Source organism: Mirounga leonina, unplaced genomic scaffold (genome assembly GCF_011800145.1).
Source record: "Mirounga leonina isolate KUSES-001 unplaced genomic scaffold, KU_Mleo_1.0 Mir_168, whole genome shotgun sequence".
NCBI lineage: Eukaryota > Metazoa > Chordata > Mammalia > Carnivora > Phocidae > Mirounga > Mirounga leonina.
The window spans coordinates 14,723,944-14,744,255 of NW_023270426.1; the positions used below are offsets into that span (position 1 = coordinate 14,723,944).

The 20,312-nt window shown below is 36.3% G+C and overlaps 1 protein-coding gene across 1 annotated transcript in view; it reads left to right on the forward strand.

Moving 5' to 3' along the window:
* Window positions 1-20,312, forward strand: part of ADAMTS19 (ADAM metallopeptidase with thrombospondin type 1 motif 19) — a 253,350-nt gene that overhangs the window by 172,334 nt on the left and 60,704 nt on the right. Inside the window, exons 15-16 of the mRNA XM_035014047.1 lie at window positions 3,369-3,489; window positions 10,057-10,137. Of these exons, the coding sequence (XP_034869938.1) occupies window positions 3,369-3,489; window positions 10,057-10,137 (202 nt within the window). The remainder of the gene's footprint in view (window positions 1-3,368; window positions 3,490-10,056; window positions 10,138-20,312) is intronic.

The window sequence follows — 20,312 nt, forward strand, 5'->3', positions numbered from 1 at the left end:
TGTGAAAATCACCTAAAATACGTATGCACACGTCAAATGAAGTTTTTAGACCTGTGGTCATTGACTTTTTTGTGCAATACACTCCTCTGAGAATTTGATGAAAAGTTTCCTTTCTTCCCAGAAAAATGCATGTCTGTGCACACGTGCACACACACAAGCATGCGCGCCAAAATTTGAAAAAAGTTTCAAGGTGTGGGTGGATCAACCTGTATTCCAATAGAGACCTATGGAATTCTGGGTAAAAACTTGGAAACACTATGAAATTTAAATGCTTTCCCAGCTCTCAGATTTTATATTTTGCCAGCATGCTATAGTTTTTTTTTTCTTTGTTTTATTATGTTATGTTAATCACCATACATTACATCATTAGTTTTTGATGTAGTGTTCCATGATTCATTGTTTGTGTATAACACCCAGTGCTCCATGCAGTACGTGCCCTCTTTAATACCCATCACCAGGCTAACCCATCCTCCCACCCCCCTCCCCTGTAGAACCCTCAGTTTGTTTCTCAGAGTCCATAGTCTCTCACGGTTCGTCTCCCCCTCCGATTTCCCTCCCTTCATTTTTCCCTTCCTGCTATCTTCTTCTCTTTTTTTTTTTTCTTTAACATATAATGTATTATTTGTTTCAGAGGTACGGGTCTGTGACTCAACAGTCTTACACAATTCACAGCACTCACCATAGCTGTGAATTGTGTAAGACTGTTGAGTCATAGACCTTTACCTCTGCTATAGAGGTTAAAGCACAGAATCCTGTAATACCATTGACATAAGAAACAGTCTTATAATTACATTTTAATTTCCTTTATTCTTTAACAGCCTGTATCAGTAACCTGAAATGTAATTTTTCATTTTCCTGTGAAAAAAAATAATTGCAGGCATTTACCTATACATATTTTGTTTTCAGACCTGTATGTTGTGCAATTAAAGCTTTTAACTCTATTTCATCATTATTGTAAGTCTGTCAGATTAGTGCATGTCTTCAATGAATTTGTTCTTCAAAAAAATGTATTTCCCTAACTGTATGTGCCAAATACAATAGCCTAAATTGCTATTCTTTTCACTTAACAGTGTTGTGTAAGCCAGATCTTTTACAGAGTCCCTAGACATCAAAATTGTAACAACAACAACAAAATTCTGCCTAACCGCTTGGTGAATCTGATGGTTATAATTAAAGTTCCATGAACTAGATTGTGCCTTCTGACAGAATTGGAATACTTCAAGATTCTGGCTTTTTAATTGAAATGCTACATTCTGTCTTCGAATATAATTAAAAGCATGCTACTTTCTTTTTTCTTTCTGACAAGCTCCTATTTTTCAGCTTTGGCTACACAAAATACACAGCACCAAAACTGAATGTAGAATTGTAAACTTGGTGAGGGACGAAGGAGGGCAGTTGAAAATAGATAGCTTCCTCCTCACGACCCATTTTGTCTCTATATTTCTGTCGTGGAAAAGGATAGAAAAAGCCCTTTTCTGTATTATCATGTTATCCGCCCACTCCAGCATGCTGGTGGTACTTCGGGTGCCCACCACCAGGGCGATGATATTGCCTTTGCAAAGTCCTTCAACCTCAACTTTTGGAGATACGGGGGCATATTGTGGTAAGTGTGGATACTTGAAACTGTCAGTTACAAAATAAAAATCTTTTTTTTTTAATTTTATTTATTTATTTGACAGAGAGAAAGAGACAGCTACAGAAGGAACACAAGCAGGGGGAGTGGGAGAGGGAGAAGCAGGTTCCTGCTGAGCAGAAAGCCCAATGCGGGGCTCGATCCCAGGACGCTGGGACCATGCCTGAGCCAAAGGCAGATGCTTAATGACTGAGCCACCCAGGCACCCCCAAAATAAAAAATCTTTTATTCTTATTTTTTAATGCGTGATTGTTGAGCCATGATATCATGTCTATCCCTGGCCTTTATTTTAGGTTTACAGACTTGTAATATCCCAGTTACAAGGGTTGGAAAGAACTAATAAATTAGTAGGTACTAATTTTTCAGTCATTTAGCTACTGTTTCTTGGGTTTGTTGTATTTGCCAAGAAACAAGCTGGGGATAGAGCATTATTATTGTTTTTATCATTTCAAAGACCACTCTACACTCTACTGTCAATTTTTCCTCATTTGTACGTAAATGAGAGATTTTTTTTTTTTTTCAGGTCTTTTTATGGCTCCTGCTTAGTGAGCTCTTCCAGTACCTTTGTTGTATTTTGAGAATTTCCTGTGGTGGCCACCTCTTTCATCCATGACATTCTCTTTATTTCTCCCTGAATAAGCTTTGATTTGCAGATCAAACTTCTCTACTAATGCATTACTTTGTCTACCTCTTGACACTGATAGATCCCCTTGATAAAAGGAAAGGATGCTATATTATGCAGGTTTAATGTGATTTGGGCTTTCTCAGGATATTCATCATGCAGCTGCATTTTATAATCTGCTTTCTTCCCCCACCCGAACACTACCAACACTAACCACAGAAAAGGACCCTGTTTTTGTTCGTGTTTTATTTAAGATGTTAAAAATTCCTCTAAAATAATTGTAACATTATAAATCAGTCTCTCTTGCAACTCCTTCTTGATTAAGGGTAACGGAATAAGCGTACCATTTAGTTCTGACAATATTGACATTAAATTCTGCCCTTTGAGTATGCACAACTTTGCAGATTATAATCATATTTTCTGAATATCAATGGAACATTATTCACTAGAAAAGAGTCAATGATTTGTTTTTCCCAGAAAATTCATATTAACATAATTCCCTTGGAAGCAAATTAAAATGAATTTCCCCACTGTTCGTATTTTCTTACAGTGGCCATGGGGCCATGGGTTGTGAGCAGCCTTACTCACATTCATGTGCTGGATGCCAAAGCAGATGGGGATAGAAGTTTATTCATGAACTGTAGTGAAAATAAACATTTATGTTTGATTTTCACAAAGTTAATATTTAATATTTAGCCTTTGCTTTGAGACCACCTTAAGAAGTGAAGCCTTCCATATAATGAAGTATATCTGTTCTATGTTAAGTAGGATGAAGTAGATTAATAATATTATATTTAATAGAAATGTGATTTCCTTTGGGGCTTATATAAATTGCATTTGTCTCAGTGATGTTTTTCCAAATTGCTTTAGGATACCATTTAATTCTTAATATGGGAAAAATACCCTCATCACTGTCCTATTTGGTCACTTTATTGATGACATCATTCGACATGAACTTGCTCTATTAGTTTGCACCAGAAAATATGACATTTTAATAGTTTGTCAATTAGATATGTCTAGTCTGGAGATACTAGGTTTGTTCTAAATCAGTGGTTAAAAAAGCAAAAGGGAAAAAAACTCACTTTATGATCTACTGTCAATCTCTTGTTACAGAAAGTTGGCTGCGATGGTTTATTAGGGTCCCTTGCCAGGGAAGATCACTGCGGCGTATGCAACGGCAATGGAAAATCATGCAAAATTATTAAAGGGGATTTTAATCATACTAGAGGAGCAGGTAATTTTTTTTTATTTTTTCAAGATTACTAATCCAAACAGTCTTTGAGAACAGAGAGATTACATTAAAGTTGACTTAGAAATCACAGTTCTGACTCCTTAATTGAAGACTTTTGTAATGGGGATTGAGTGATTTTTCGTGATGACATATGATACATGTGACATGAGCCAGAGATTCTAACAAGCCCATGTCCCATTAATGTAAATATGAAGTCATCTGTTATTCATTTAATAAAGTGGAGCAGAAAGGGAATAATCTAATTTGCATTGGCTAATGTTATCAGATTTCTTCAGACCTAATTCTCCAATGCAAAGCATGATGTCTAACAGAGAAGAAAGATTTGTAACAGCCTAGGGCAGCTATAGTGAGAGTACTAGTCTTCAGGTTTTCAGCTTTCCATTTTGTTTGTTTTTTTTTAATGTTTTTATTCAATTTGAAGGAATAAGATTTTAGAAATAGAGAGTCTGTAGCAGTGTGGTAGAGTGGAAGTGGTAGCAGGGACAGTCAGGAGATGTGGGATCACGGTCCAGATACATTAATAGTAGGAAGTCAGCCCCTCTTCTCTTGTATCCTCATCTATAAATACTGGTACCCCAGGGATGTGAGAATGAAATGGCCATGAATGATCCATGTAGTGTGAGTTTTAAAGTGATCCCCAACGAAACGTGATAGTATTTGTATTGAAATATAATTACCCAAAGGTTTGCTTTATATGTAGAAAACACCTTATCCTCCAGCTTACTGGGAGTAAGCAGACATTTACATTAGCATCTTACCTGGGCATCTTCTCAACATTCTTTAGTATTTATGATTATATTTTCATCATTATTAGTATGCTTCTATTACATACCTCAGTTTTTTCCTATCTTAAATTCTTTTCTTGTTCAAATATCAAAAAATCTGAAACTAAAGAATGTTTTAGTTTGAATACAAAGACCAATCCATTTGTGTCTGAATAATCAAGAAAACTGAGTTCATTCTGGATAAAAGAGTCCTTCAAAAAAGAAAATTAGACAGCCCTCTGAAGTGGAATATAACTTTTTGATAGCCCCAGCAGAATAAAAGATAAGTGAGCTTGAAGATCTTGAAGCCTAAAAATAACTGAGGCCCAGGGTAAATTGCAGATCAAAATCTCAACCTCCAAAGCTGTGAAAAATGTGACAGGTCCTACAAGTCAAAATCTGCCAGAACTCATTTAGAAAAATCATACTTTGCTCTAATAGCATCTCAGACTTTCAACTAAGAATTACAATTATAAGAAGCTTTCCAGGATGATTGTAGTGGAGAAGGGCTTACAATATAGAAGTTCAGATGAAGTCTGAAAGACCAAAGAGATTTTTTAAAGATACAAGAATTTTTGAAGAATATTCTTGCATGGTTATTTAATATGCATGGAAACTGTTCACTGAAGATTACTGATCACATTCAGCACTGACATCTTTATTTAGTTGTAGTAACACTTTATTTTTCCACTAAGCATAGAAAACAGAAATACCAGTTTAAAAATGAGTGATGCTTTTCATTCTGACTGCAGTTGTGTGGGTACATTTTCCCCCAGATTTCTACTTCAAACCTCCTTTGTTTTTATTGCACTTTTATTTCTACTTTTGCTCATTTGTTCATTTGCTATTGGTAATTCGTGTTAATGGAAGCTATTATTTGGAAAATGTCTGAGATGCCTAAGATACTGGGAATATTGGAGACTAATAATGTTGCTTTTTTTCCTTCCAACTCTATGCTAGTTTCACATGACTCTCAGGAAAGAGACTAGAATTGTTAGCTTGGACCATAAGGTCCTGCATGATGTTGTCCTTACCTGTCTCTCCAAGATCATCTCACACCAGCGTCCCTTTCCTTTCCAGATTTCTTACAGATGCTCAAACTCACCATGCTCCCTCCAGCACCTTGAATTTAAAAATACGGTTCTGTTAACTTTCTCTTAGCTTTGCTCGGTTCATTTCTAGACGTCACTTAGATCTCAGTTCAAATGGCACTTCTTCAGTGAACACTGAACATCCTCCACCTCCCATCACTAACAACTTGTTCAGTGACACCATATTTGTATCCATCTGGTGAGGCTCTAATCACATTTGTAAGTTTACATTTACTCGTCTTTGTTTCCCCTGTAGTCTTTAAGATCATGCAGAAAAATCTCCTGACTACTTTTGTTTAACACTATATTCCCCATGACCAGCATAGTCATTAATATCAATTACTAACATAATTAATAACGAAACATTATTTTTTAGTAAGTTTGAAAAACAAAAATCTGTGTAAGTCCTTAATTATATCATGGGCTTCATCTATTTGTGACTTAAAGAATGTTGTGTTCATTTCTCTGGAGACAATTTTATCCTTATAGTTTATGGACTTCCTAGAATTTCTTGAAGGAATTGCAGGCTTCTTTGGTCCAGTTGGCCATGCACACTGTATATATTGTATGAGTAACACATGTGCAGACACATGTGGGTGTTTTCAGTCCCTGTGCTCTATTTAGAGTTTGCTAAATCATTTTTGTTGGAGCTAGAAAATAAACTTGAGGAGGTTTTTTTTCTTAGTGCATTTATCATGTCTTTCATTTTAACTTGCCTAGCTGCAGCATAAGTTTTTAAAGGAATTTTTAAAGATAAATTGTATTTTTGGCTGGTTGTGGAATTAGATAGTTACCAATATATACTAGGAAGAAACTGGGCATCAAATGTGTTATTCTTAGGAGAAGAGATGATGATACTGATCCTATATAAGGAACACATGGTCTGAGACTTTTGGTTTGTATGTTTGGCATAGCGGAAGGAGAGAAATAGTGTTATGTATTCTATTTTATGCAATAGTGGCAGTGGGTCCTAGCTGGAAGCACATAGTGGAATCAGATCTGAGGTCAAAGCTTTGGTCAGCTAATTACTGACAAAACAGTCTTGAAAATGGTGTTTTTTCCCTCTACCTTCATTTTCTCATCTATCAAATGAGAAATGTAGTATCTACCTTGGATGTTATCATTATGATTAAATGAATAATTTATGTAAATTGCCTGTAGTAGTGTCTAGCACATAGCAGTTGTTCAAAATGTGACATTTATCATTATCATTACCACGAAGATAATGACTGCTGTTGGCATCTTAAGAGGTCTGTTTCAGAATGGGATCTCTGGTTATTAAATAAGATGTTCCTGTGTACAAAGCCAACTATCCAACATGAGGATCAAATTTACGATGTGGACATCACAGACTTTATTCCAACTGCTAAATTCGGCAATAGCCACTCTCGTATTCATTGATTTAAATATATGTTAACTAACTAGAATTTAAATAAAAACTTGAAAAACAGTGCATTCTTAATTGTGCTAAATGACTTCATTATTGAAAACTATCTAGGCCCCACAGTCATTGGCTATCTCTCTTCGAATGTCTTTGCTCAGTATTTCTCTCCCTCCCTTCCTTCTTTAAACTCAGTCTAAACTCATCTGTCCTTTAAGCCATTCCAGTTGAGTAACAGAGAATTGCTCCAGATATATCCATGAACTTAGATATATCTGGTGTCCTAATGCACAGCAAATCACTGAGTTTCCTGCTAAACCCGAATAGGAATTGACAGTTACTCCCTCTACTTCTCTCTCTCTCTACTCTTCTTTCTTAACATCCTGAAATTTAACCTCTTCTCCAAATACTTTACTGAATTCTTTTGCTCAGAGATTAAGTCACCTCTTTTTTTTTTAATATTTTATTTTATTTTATTTATTTATTTTTTAAAGATTTTATTTATTTATTTGACAGAGAGAGATACAGCGAGAGAGGGAACACAAGCGGGGGGAGAGGGAGAGGGAGAAGCAGGCCTCCCGCCGAGCAGGGAACCTGATGCGGGGCTTGATCCCAGGACCCTGGGATCATGACCTGAGCCAAAGGCAGACGCTTAACGACTGAGCCACCCAGGCACCCCAAGATTTTATTTATTTATTTGAGAGAGGGAAGGAGATAGAGAGAGAGAGCATGAGAGGGGGGAGGGTCAGAGAGAGAGGCAGACTCCCTGCTGAGCAGGGAGCCCAACGCGGGACTCGATCCTGGGACTCCAGGATCATGACCTGAGCCGAAGGCAGTCGCTTAACCAACTGAGCCACCCAGGCGCCCAACAGTCACCTCTTGATTGTGACATCCGATGGGCTCTCCTTTGTCACCTTTCTCTTTGATTCTTGTACAGCTATGGACACAGCTGACCAATGGCTCCCCTGGAGATAATCCAATCCATAGGATCCCACCGCACCAAAACAGCCAGATCTCCAGGTCTTCTTGTGATTATTCCTTCTCCAGATTCTTTTTTATTTTCAGTCTGGTGAAAGCGATGGCTGTCCTAGGTTGAGTCCTGCACTTCTCTCCATTTTTTCTAATTACTTTCATGGCTGATATTACTGCCTCACAAAAGTACTCCACTTGCCTGACTTTTGTCTGGAGTTCCAGATGTTCCACAGTTCTTAGCAGATATTTTTTACTAGTGTGTTACACGGTTTTATTAAGTACAGATTGCAAAGTCGAACTTATCAGATTACTACCAAAACTTGACTTCCATGTTCTTATAAACTATGGCTGCATTCTCACAGAAGTAATAAGAACACATTGTGTTCAGTGTTTATTTCCCCACTTTCTGTTGGTTGTCAAGTTCAGATTTTTTTTTCTTCACAGGGCCCTCTGGATTTTCTTCCTTAGCCTCTCATATTCCTGGGATTTTACAGTAACCTCCTGACACTGTTATCCACAACTATATCACTAAGTATCCTGCATACTGTTGTCAGATAAAGCTTCTCCAAACCAGTGTCTAACTACCAAGTTCCTTGTTATAGAATGTTCACCTGCTTCAGATGGATCAATTCAGCGTCTTGGGCATGCATATGTCTTTCACAGAGATATATTCTAACATCTTCTCTGACAGAATTATTTTATTGATATGTTACTAAAAATATTACTGACTCTCTTACTTCTCTTTTCATACAGCAAACTCATACTTTTTCTATACATATCTAAATCCTGTCCGTTCTTCAGGGACAGTTCATCTGTTTACTTCTTGATGAAGCTTTCCTTGACGCTCTGAAATGTTCTGTGAATTAGAGTGATTCCAGCTGATGCCAGTGTTTCTCAAACATGAGTACTGCATATAACAATTTAAAAGGAAAACAAGAAAAAATCCCATTCTGTGAGTTAAAAATAGCAGTGAATCTTTTGAGTGATGATGTGACCAGGTTAGGAGGACAGTTGAAACATTGGTTTATATTCTTAAGCAGGGAATTAACCATATCATCTTGCATATGATCTCTTTTACATAATTTTGGAAGTTTTTTTAAACTCATATTTGTAAAAGGTATTTTTGCCTTGTCTTTCCAATTTCATTATGAGCTCATTGAGTGCCCAGATCTTCTTACTGTACTTCTATGTATAAATTGGCAAGTAAGCATTTGTTTCTATTTTCATTGCTGCGTATTTTGTTCATGTATCAAAGTGATAGTGCTTGTATGGTTTGGTGTTACTAAAAATGGTTAAATTGGATAAGCAGCATTCGCTAGTGGAAATTATTATTCGAAAAGCACATGCCTCGAATTCCAGCCACTGCCACCAGGTGGGGTGTACGCTACCTTTGGGTATATACCAATAATTCTAAACAATTTCAGGAATTCGAATAATTAATCAACACATGACAATTCTGGGATTTGTTATTGTGCCTTTTAAAAACTAACTTTGAAGTTAGACTTTGATCAGGTATATGTAACTATCCAGATATTAAGAAGAATATTAAACATTATTTTATGCATCATATGTATTATAATTTAAAACATAACTATTCAGCCTAAGTAGATGTCTGCCTTATCACTATTCTGCACTAAATGAAGTCTTAATTTTGACTTCTGCACACTCTCTTCTTTCTCACTTTATCTTATTTCACTTTGAGTATTACATCCCTAACCTCTGCTGAAAAACCTTTCCTAAGAAACATCTAAATGTGTCTTCCTTCTAGCTGTTTGACATCTTCCAGGGTGACGGCAGATTGCTTGATGTGGCCTGACACTTACTTGTCTCCAGCCCCAGTTTCAAAACCCTTTGTTAATTTCCTAAGGGAGTGCTTGGTCTCTCTTGTCCTATACTCAGCTACCCAGGCACCTGATCCCGCCATCTGTATTTTCTCCAGCTACATTTCGTCTTCCCCACACATTCTAACTTAAAGGAGTTTCATGAACAAAATCTGAAGTTATTTGCTTTGTTCCAAGATCTACTGTGTTTCTGAATGGGCTGGACCATTGTGCTTTTTTTTCACCCTCATACTTCATGAGATATCAGTGAGCTTTTTTCTTTACATAACATACAATTACCTGTTTGCCCTTAATAGTGCCATAGACTCAACATCTTTCCAAGAAACTTCTCCACTTGAAATTATGACAGCTTTTATATACAACTTTTTTTCTTTGTGTAGGTGTTGAAATATCATAGCAAAAACCAAAACCAAAAGGAAAAAAGGAGGGGGGCAAGTCAATTAAGAAAAGAGATCTTAAAAGAACTCGTGATTTATTTCATGTTTTATTGACTCTTACAGGTTATGTAGAAGTGCTGGTGATACCTGCTGGAGCAAGAAGAATCAAAGTTGTGGAGGAAAAGCCGGCACATAGCTATTTAGGTAACCTGACACAGAGCCGATCCAAGTACGAGCTCCCCTCCCCCTGCCCTGACAGTTCTCTGATGACGAGGACATCAGTCTGTTTCTAGTTACATGTTTGAATTTCCCAGGAAGCACCTCTTGTCATATCAAGTAGGAATTTCTTTTCTTCTCTCCCGGGGACTTACCAGAGCAAAAGCAATCTGATTGTCTATGTTTTGGGGAGAGTATAAATTGCTTCCACATGTTAGTCCATGTTTAAAAAAAAAAACACTTGTTGGAGGATTTAGGTATGTTTTATTTCATATATATGCACAGATATATATTTCATGAATGTATTTATTTCATATATACATACACATACATATACACATATTTATTGCATGTGCAAATGCATATATGTGAATGATTACTTTAGAAATAGAAAATCTTGTGGGATTCTTAAAAAAGATTCTGATAACTGAACAGACTTAATCTTTTAATGGGAAAAGATGCTATCTCTTGCTTCACTTCAGGTATTTTCACCTATGAAGAGAGTATTTTAAATTTTTAAATATTGCATCTGGAAAGAATTGTATCAGCCATTTTAATTAGGCCAGTTAGTGATTTTAAATATATGAAAGAAAATAGTTGCCAAAATACATATTGTTTATATATCAAAATTACAAACCAATTAAGTCATGTGAAATGATCATCTATAGTTATGGCATGCCCGGATAAAGGGATCTAATGTGATTAGGTCTGAAAAACAGTGAAGTTTCTCCCAGAATTTAAACATTGTATTTATATTGTCTTTAAAGAAAGCCTGCATGTCTTTTTTTTTCTTAACAGAAATAATGTTCTCATTATTCTTTCTCAAAAGAAATAATATCCCAAGGGAAACGCTTTGTACGTGGAAAATAACCCAATATTACATGATTGTTTCTACTTTGCAATATTAAAAATAGTCTACTCTTGGACTGAGTTATTTTTCTCATTAGGGTTTGCTTTCTAGGGGTAGGAAAATATGAGGAAAGGGGACAGTAAAAAGAAATCCTTTGTCATGTGACACCCTCATTAGTTTTGTGTTATTAATTACCAATTTCATCTACTTTTACCTGCTAGGTTTTTAAATTCATTTTAAGTGCAAGTGAATCATCCCAGATATCCAAATTGGGATTAAAACTAATACCCGTTTTTTGGAGACACTGTACAAAACCGAGACAATTTCAGAACATTCGTTCAATAGCCAACAATTGGCTCTTACACTTGGGAATATGTTTTCTTTTTTCCAAGCTGGAAAGGAATATGGATGTCTCAAATGGAATGTTCTCATATTCTGTAAAACTCGACATTGTACTATGATTTTTAGTAACTTAACAAATGTGACTAGAAGAACCAGCCAGTTTTACAAATGGGACATCTCCATGCTCTAATTCCTTATTCCTAGGCTCTTCGACCAATCCAGTCTTGTTTCTGTCTCCCCTCTGGCAAAGGGAGTTACTATAAAGTCAGCAAATGCCCTCCATATTAACACATCCAATGGTCACCATTCATTCAATACTTTCTTCTTTTGACTTTGAAGACTTGAGGCTCCCTACTTCATTGGATGCCCCTTACCAGTCTCTTTCGATGGATTGTCCTCCTCTACATATTTTCCATATGTTCCCATACTGTAGGTCTCAAGCCTGGGCCCTGCCCCCTTCCTTGCTGTCCTGTCTCCCTAGGGAATCCCATCTAGCTCTGTTGCTTGACATGTTTATTGGATGTAAATTATCAGATATCTCGTGTACCTGAGAAGTAAGAAGTCTAAGTCAAAAATTGTATTCTCACCCCATGCTGATACTTCTTCCTCCTTCAGCGTACCCTGCTATAGTCTGTCACTGTATGAGTATCTTAGGAGTTCTCTATCAAGTACCACCCATCTGGTGGTTTAATGTATTCTCTCACAGTTCTGGAGGCCATAGTACTTTCACTGGACCAAAAATCAAGGCATCTGCAAAGCTGTGCTCTCTCTGGAGACCCTAGGGGAGCATTCACTCCTTGCCTCCTCCAGCTTCTGGTGGCCGCCAGCATTCTTTGGCTTGTGACCGCATCATTCCCCTGCCTGCCTCCCTAGTGTCCTTGACGTCTCCTCTTTCTCTGTCTTCAAAGTTCTCTCTTCCTACCTCTTCTAAGGATACATGTGATTTTATTTCAGACCCACTTGGACTATCCGGAATAATCTCCCCATGTCAAGATCCTTACCCATATATGCAAAGTTATTTATTTATTTGCCATATAAGTTAGCATTCATAGGTTCCAGGCATTCAGAAATTGATTTTTTTTTCCCTTAATAACACTTGTTTTTTTAACTGGGGTGAAATACCTGCAGCATAAAATTTACCATCTTAACTATGTTAAGTGTACATTTCAGTGGCTCTGAGTGCATCGCTTTGTTTTGTAACCACCACCGCCATCCATCTCCAGAACTGTTCTCATCTTGCAAAACTGAAACTCTGTCCCCCTTAACAGTAACTCTCCATTCCCCTCTCCTCCCATTCCCTGGTAACCACCATTATGCTTTCTATCTTCATGAATTTGACCACTTTGCATATGTGGAATCATATTCTCTATATGCGGTATCTCTTCTTTTGTTCTTTCATAAGAATAGTAACTATTGGGCGCCTGGGTGGCTCAGTTGGTTAAGCAACTGCCTTCGGCTCAGGTCATGATCCTGGAGTCCCAGGATCTAGTCCCGCATCGGGCTCCCTGCTCGGCAGGGAGCCTGCTTCTGCCTCTGACCCTCCTCCCTCTCATGCTCTCTGTCTCTCATTCTCTCTGTCTCAAATAAATAAATAAAATCTTTAAAAAAAAAAAAAAAGAATAGTAACTATTCTTTTGTGACTATCTTACATCACTTAGGATAATCTCCTCAAGATTTAATCATGCTGTTGCATGTGTCAAAATTTCCTTCCTTTTTAAGGCCAAATAGTATTTCATGATAGGCATATACCACATTTTGCTCATCCGTTGGTTCATCCATGGATACTTGGGCTGCTTCCATGTGTTAGCTATTATGAATAATGTTGTGAATAATAACGTGGGTGTACAAATATCTCTTCAAGATACGGCTTTTCATTCTTTTGAGTATATTCCCAGAAGTGGAATTGCTGTATATTATGGTAATTCTATTTCTAATTTTTTTAGGAACTGCCACACCCTTTTCCACAATTCCGTACTATTTTCCCTTCCCACCAACAGCGTGCAAGTGTTCCAGTTTCTATATTTTCTTACTAACTCTTTTTTAAAAAGATTTTATTTATTTGAGAGAGATAGAAAGCAAGAGAGAGAGAGCAAGAGAGAGCAAACACTAGCAGAGGGGAGGGGCAGAGGGAGAAGTAGAAGCAGACTCCCTGCTGAGCAGGGAGCCCCACTCGGGACTCGATCGGGATCATGACCTGAGCCGAAGGCAGATGCTTAACCGACTGAACCACCCAGTGCCCCACTTCTTACCAACTCTTGTTTTCCCTTTATTCAGGTAGTAGCCATCCTAATGGGTGTGAGGCGATTTTTCATGTGGTTTTGATTTGCACTTCCCTAATGATTAGTGATGTTGAAAACCTTTTCATGTACTTCTTGGTCATTTGCATATCTTCTTTGAAGAAATGTCTATTCAAGTCCTTTGTCCATTTTTGAAATAGGTTGTTTGTTTGATTCATTGTTGCTGTTGATGATGATGAGTTTTAGGAGGTTGCTGTATGTTCTGGATATTAACCCCTTATGAGATATATGATTTACAAATATTTTCTCCCATTCTGTTAATGGTGTCTTTTGATACACAAAAGTTTTTAATTTTCATGAAGTTTGTCTGTTTTTCTTTTATCACCTGTGCGTTTCATGCCATATCCAAGGAGTCACTGCCAAATTCAATATTGTAAAGTTTTGCCTTATGTTTGCTTCTAAGGCTTTTATGGTTTTAGGTCTTACATTTAGATCTTTGATCCATTTTGAGTTAATCTTTGTAGATAATGTTAGTCAAGTGTACAACTTCATTTTTCTGCATGTGGATACTCTGTTTTCTCAGTACCACTGGTAGAAGGACTGCCCTTTCTCTGTTGAATGATCTTCGCACCCTTGTAGAAAATCATTTGGCTCCATATGCAAAGGCTTATTTCTGGGGTCTCTATTCTCTTCCATTTGTCTATATGTCTGTTTTTTATGTCAGCAGCATACTGTTTTGATTACACTAGCTTTCTAGTAAGTTTTCGGATCAGGAAGTATGAGTCTCCAGCTTTGTTCCTCTTTTTCCAGTGTGTTTTGGCTATTCGGGGTTACTTGAGATTCCATATGGATTTTAGGATAGGTTTTATTATTTCTGTAAAAAAGGTCGGTGGAATTTTGGTAAGGATTGCATTGAATTTGTAGATCACTTTGATAATATTGACATCTTAACAGTTTTAAGTCTTCCAATCCATGAACCTGGGATGTGTTTCCATTTATTTATGTCTTCTTTCATTTCTTTCAGCAATGTGTTCTGGTTTTTATGGTATAAGTCTTTCACTCCCCCCCCCAGTTGAGTTAATTATTTTTGATACTTTTGTACATAGATTGCTTTCTTAATTTCCTTTTCAGATTGTTCATTGTTAATGTATAGAAATGCAGCTGTTTTTCTGTGTGTTGACTTTGTATCCTGCTACTTTTAAAACAGGCTCTTTTGTATGTGTGTGTAGAATCTTTAGGGTTTTCTACATAGAAGATCGTATCATCTGTGATCAGAAATAATTGTATTTCTTCCTCTCTGATTTGAATGCCTTTTATACTTGTGAATTCAGTTTGCTGGTATATTGAGAATTTTTGCATCAGTGTTCATAAGAGAAACGGTCTGTAATTTTGTTTTTGTGTCTCTGTGTTTTTCTCTGGCTTTGGTAGTGAAGAATGAGTTAGGCCTCATACTGTGAGTTAGGAAGTCTTCCCTCCAATTCACTTCTTTGGAAAATATGAGGATTGATGTTAGTTCTTCTTTACATGTTTCGTAGAATTTGCCAATGAAGCCATAACATCCAGCACTTTTCTTTTGGGGGATATTTTTGGTCACTGACTCGGTGTCCTTACTAATTATAGGTATTTCTAGGATTTCTATTTCTTTGTGATTCAGTCTTTGTAAGTTTTGTGTTTCTAGGAATTGGTACATTTCATTTAGGTTATCCAATTTGTTAGCATACAAATTTTTTAAATTTTTGTTGAAGTATAGTTGACATACAATGTTATATTAGTTTCAGGTGCACAGTATAGTGATTCAACAGTTTTATACATTGCACAACGCTCACCATGACAAATGTAGCTGTCGTCTGTCACCATACAATTATTTTAGTATGCTTGACTATATTCCCCATGCTCTACTTTTAATCCCCATAACTTTATTTTATAACTGGAAGTTGGTACTTCTTAATCCCCTTTACCTATTTCATCCATTCTTCCACCATCCACAGCTACCAGTTTGTTTTCTGTACCTATTAGTCTGTTTCTGTTTCTGTTTTTGTTTGCTTGTTTGTGACTCCACATATGAGTGAAGTCACATTGTCTTTCTTTGTCTGACTTATTTCACTGAGCGTAATACCCTCTAGGTCCCTCTGTGTTGTCAAAAATGACAAGAGCTCGTTTTTTATGGGTGAGTAATATTCTGTTATATATATATACATATATACATAACATACACATACACACACACACACCGTCTCTTATTTATCCATTTATCTATTGATGGACACTTAGGTTACTTCCATATCTTGGCTATTGTAGATAATGTTGCAATAAACATAGAGGTGCAGATATCTTTTAGAATTAGTGTTTTCATTTTCTTTGGATAAATATCCAAAGGTAGAATTACTGGATCATATGGAATTTCTATCTTTAATTTTCTGAGGAGCCTCCATACTGTTTTCCAGAGTGGCTGCACCAGTTTACTCTCCCACCAACAGTGCATGAGGGTTCCTTTTTCTCTGCATCCTCGCCAAAGCTTGTTATTTCTTGTCTGTTTGATCCTAGCCATCCTGACTGGTATGAGGATTATTTATACTAACTTTCTTATAATCCTTTTTATTTCTGCAGCATCGGCTGTAATGTCCCCACTTTCATTTCTGACTTTTTAGTTGTCTCTTTTTTTTTTTTTTTTTTTTTTTTTTGCTTTCTTAGTCAATACAGCTAAAGTTACATTGTTTTTGGTGAGCTTTTCAAAAAACCAACTTCTGGTTTTATTGATTTTCTCTATTATTTTTCTATTCTCTATTTCATTTATCTCTGCTCTAATCTTTATTATTTTCTTCCTTCTGGTAGCTTTGGGTTTAGTTTATTCTTTTTCTAGTTCCTTAAGTTGTAAAGTTAGGTTGTTAATTTGAGATGTTTGTTCTTTTTTTTTTTTTTTTTTTTTTGAGAGAGAGATTGGGTGCACACATGTGGGGAGGAGGTAGGGGCAGAGGGAGAGGGAGAGAGAGAGAATCTTAAGCAAGCTCCATGCTCTGCATGGAGCCTGACTCAGGGCTCCATCTAATGACCCTGAGATCATGACCCGAGCCATAAAGAAAAGTCAGACACTTAATGAGCCACCCAGGCTTCCCAAGATCTTTCTTCTCTTTTCACGTGTTTGTTGCTCTAAATTTCCCCCATCATCCCGCTTTTGCTGTGTCCTCTACATTTTGCTGTGTTGGGTTTTCATATCCATTTGTCTCAAGATAATTTCTAACTTCCTTGTAATTTCTTCTTTAATCCGTTGGCTTTTTGAGTGTGTTATTTCATTTCCACATTTGTGATTTTTCCAGTTTTCCCTGTGATTGATCTCTAATCTAACTTCATCCCTTGATAGTCAGAGAAGGTACTTTGTAATGTTATCTATCTCTTAGGACATGGCTGTCTTCTCGGGGGCCATTATTTATCCCACCACAGTTACTAATTTCTATCAAGTAGTTCTCTCCATAACCACTGTGACCCATCACCAAGTCAGTCCCTGCTGCCCTGTCCAGCTTTATCTCCTTTAGAGCATTTACCACCATCACCATCTGAGTTTTCTTATCTGTTCACATGTGTCCTTTTATATTGTGTATCTCCATGGTTAATTCTGAAGGCAGGGATCATGTTGCATGGAGCTTCACTTGCAATAACTCAAGCAGACTCTGGCACACAGAAAGTAATAAAGACTTTTTATGAGTGAATTTTAATTAAGAAAAGATGGTTCATACTTGTATGGTAATTAGTATGGGCCACTTCATTAAATATATCTGTTAAATAAATCCTCACATCTCTATGAAGTAGGCACCACTAATTTTTTTTAAAATCAGAGACTAAAGGACAAGAGAGTTTTAAGTTTCTTTCCCAAGATCATAAACCTAAAAAACTGTTATCCTGGATTTCAGACCAAGCAGTGTGGCCATAGTATCTTGTTCCTAGTATCTCTTTTTATTTTTTTATTCATTGCCTCTCACATTACACTTGTTATTTTAAGGTACATGTCATATATGAACACATTGGCCTTGAACTTCCCCCCAAACTCCCTTCTTTCCCCCCCTTTCTTAATTAATGAGATCAAGTGTATAGAGCTAACTCAGGGGAATACAGATCATGAAAAGACAGTTTTCTTCTCTCATCACTGCCTCTGGGTCAGCCAGATCCCATCTTCTTTTCTTGATGCATATCTCTAAACATAAATCTCCAACTACTTTTTCTTATGAAAAGAACATTTAATTTAAAATGGAATCACATGTCTGTGTTACTATCTGGCCTCATTATTGTCAGTTTTCTTTGTACTTAGAATTAGGCATAAGTTATTAGGGTCTTTTACTTCATAAGGAAACAGCATGAGTGCTCCTGAACATCCTGAATACTACTCTAGAGATTGGGGTTGAAAATATAATATGTTACCATGTTTATTCAAGAACCCACTAAGTTTTCTGCTTAACTGAGGAAATCACAATTATCCTGATGAATTTAGAGGAAGGGTGCAAGAATGAAGACAAAGTGACCACTTGCATAATCCTATCGAAGAATGGGAATGGGAAGAACCCAGTGGCTTCTAGAAATTGAAGAAGTTGAGCTCATGAAACTTTTGCAAATGGATGTGTTGATAGAAGATGAAGATTCAAGGATGACTTTTAGGTTTCTGGATTAAACAATTAGGCAAATAATAATGGCATTTACTGAGATAGCACACATGGATGGGGGTCAAATTTGGTAAAAAAAAAAAAATGATACAGTATTAAAATCCTAGATTTTAAGCCTCAAATCATAGATTTCAAACCTATTATAGAGAATACATATCATAAAACACATTTCCTAAAGGCCTTTTCGGGCATTGGAAGGAAGTTATTGAAAATCTTTTTTTTGAAATAGCATTAGGAAAATGGATTATTTCCTGGCAAACTATACATAAAACTATATATTACCTCAAAGGAGACAGTTACTTCCCTCCCAATACAATTATTCTTTTTCATTACTCTCTGAGTTGTATTCCCATACGTAATTATAATCTGTGTTTCTGAATATCATGGCTTAATTGTTTTGTTAAAAATTAATGAGAAAGTCTAAAATGTACAGGAGTTCAGATGGACTATACATCTTTACAAAATCGTTATGGCTTAGGACTTGTAAAAGTCTAAAGAAATAAAGGTCATATGGGTCCACTTACCTTGCCTGCAGTTTTGCATGCAAACCACTATGGAAAACTTTTTGCTAAGAACAATTTAAAGTGTTGAGCAAATTATAAAAGGAAGAGAAAAAAACACATTTTAAAGTTACCTCTAAACTGAGAAGAAATTAAGGAACCCTCACAGGCCAGAAACAAAGTGAGAACAGGAAACCAGAGTATTAGGCTGACTGAAACCTCACTTGTGCTTAAACCTGGTGACTAGTTTAGATTTTGAACACCAAGGCAGACCGTGGACAGAAAACAAAGCCGGAGGCTTTATAAAGTGGAGGCTGGAACAGGAGACACTGACATAAAGCAGGACCCCAAAGGTCTACAAGCTCAGTATGAAGGAGACATAGAAATGCATTTGCACCATAAAAGGAGAATGAAAGGAAATGTGTCTGTATTAACTTTGGTACTGGGTGGAAGTAGAAAATGAACTTCCCTGAAGACTCCAAACCCAAAGCAAATGCTCAATGGATTCGTAGCACTAATTTACCCAACTAGGAAGTCCAAAATTCCAAGACATTTATTTTAATAAAGTTACCAAGGTGGCTGGCTTATGCAAATGCAAATCCTTTTTGAAGTGATGCACCTTCAAACCAGGCCTCAAAGGAATTTTATAAGGTTCAACAAATATAATTTTGTAGTAAAAAAAAAGTTCAGGAAACACAACAGGGAAAAGACACAGCAAAAATAAGGGAGAGCAGAATCAGATATGTATTTGGATCATATACAGAAAATAAAAAAATAGTATAATTGTTTTAAAATATGAAAAAGGGATTTAAAAATAAGAATAAACAAAATTGACTAAAACCATATTTAAATAACCAAATACAATTTTTAAAATTAAATTTTAAAAACTCAATCAATAAACTACAAGACTAGGAGAAATCAACAGAAATATACAGCAAAAAGGAAAAAAAGAGAGCATAAAATAAGATGGTATAAATAAAACAAAACATACCAGCAATCATAAGCATTTAAAAACTAAAATCTCTAGTTAAAAGACAAAAACTATCAGACTGGATTTTAAAAATCATTCAGGTATATGATATTCATGTAAGAGTCACAAAAACTGAAAATCAAAGAATGCAAAACTATACTAGAAAAAATACAAACCAAAAGAATTCTGATAGAGCCATAGAATATAAGTCAGAACTCACTTTTTTTTAAAGATTTTCTTTATTCATTTTTGAGAGAGAAAATGCACACCTGCGTGAGCTGGTGGAGGGGCAGAAGGAGAAGCAGACTCCTTACTGAGCAAGAAGCCTCATGCAGGACTCGATCCTAGGACCCTGAGATTATGACCTGAGCTGAAGGCAGATGCTTAACCGACTGAGTCACCCAGGCACCCAAGTCAGAACTCACTTTAAAGGAAAATGCATTGTTTGAGATAAAAAGAAGTCACAGAATAATTAAAAAATAATTTAATTCATCATAAAGACATTATAATTTTAAAATTGTATGAACCCAGGAATTTAGCTTGAAAGCTTTTCAGCAAAAATTGACAAAGAAAATTTAACAAATTAACAAATTACCGTCATAGTGAAATTATACA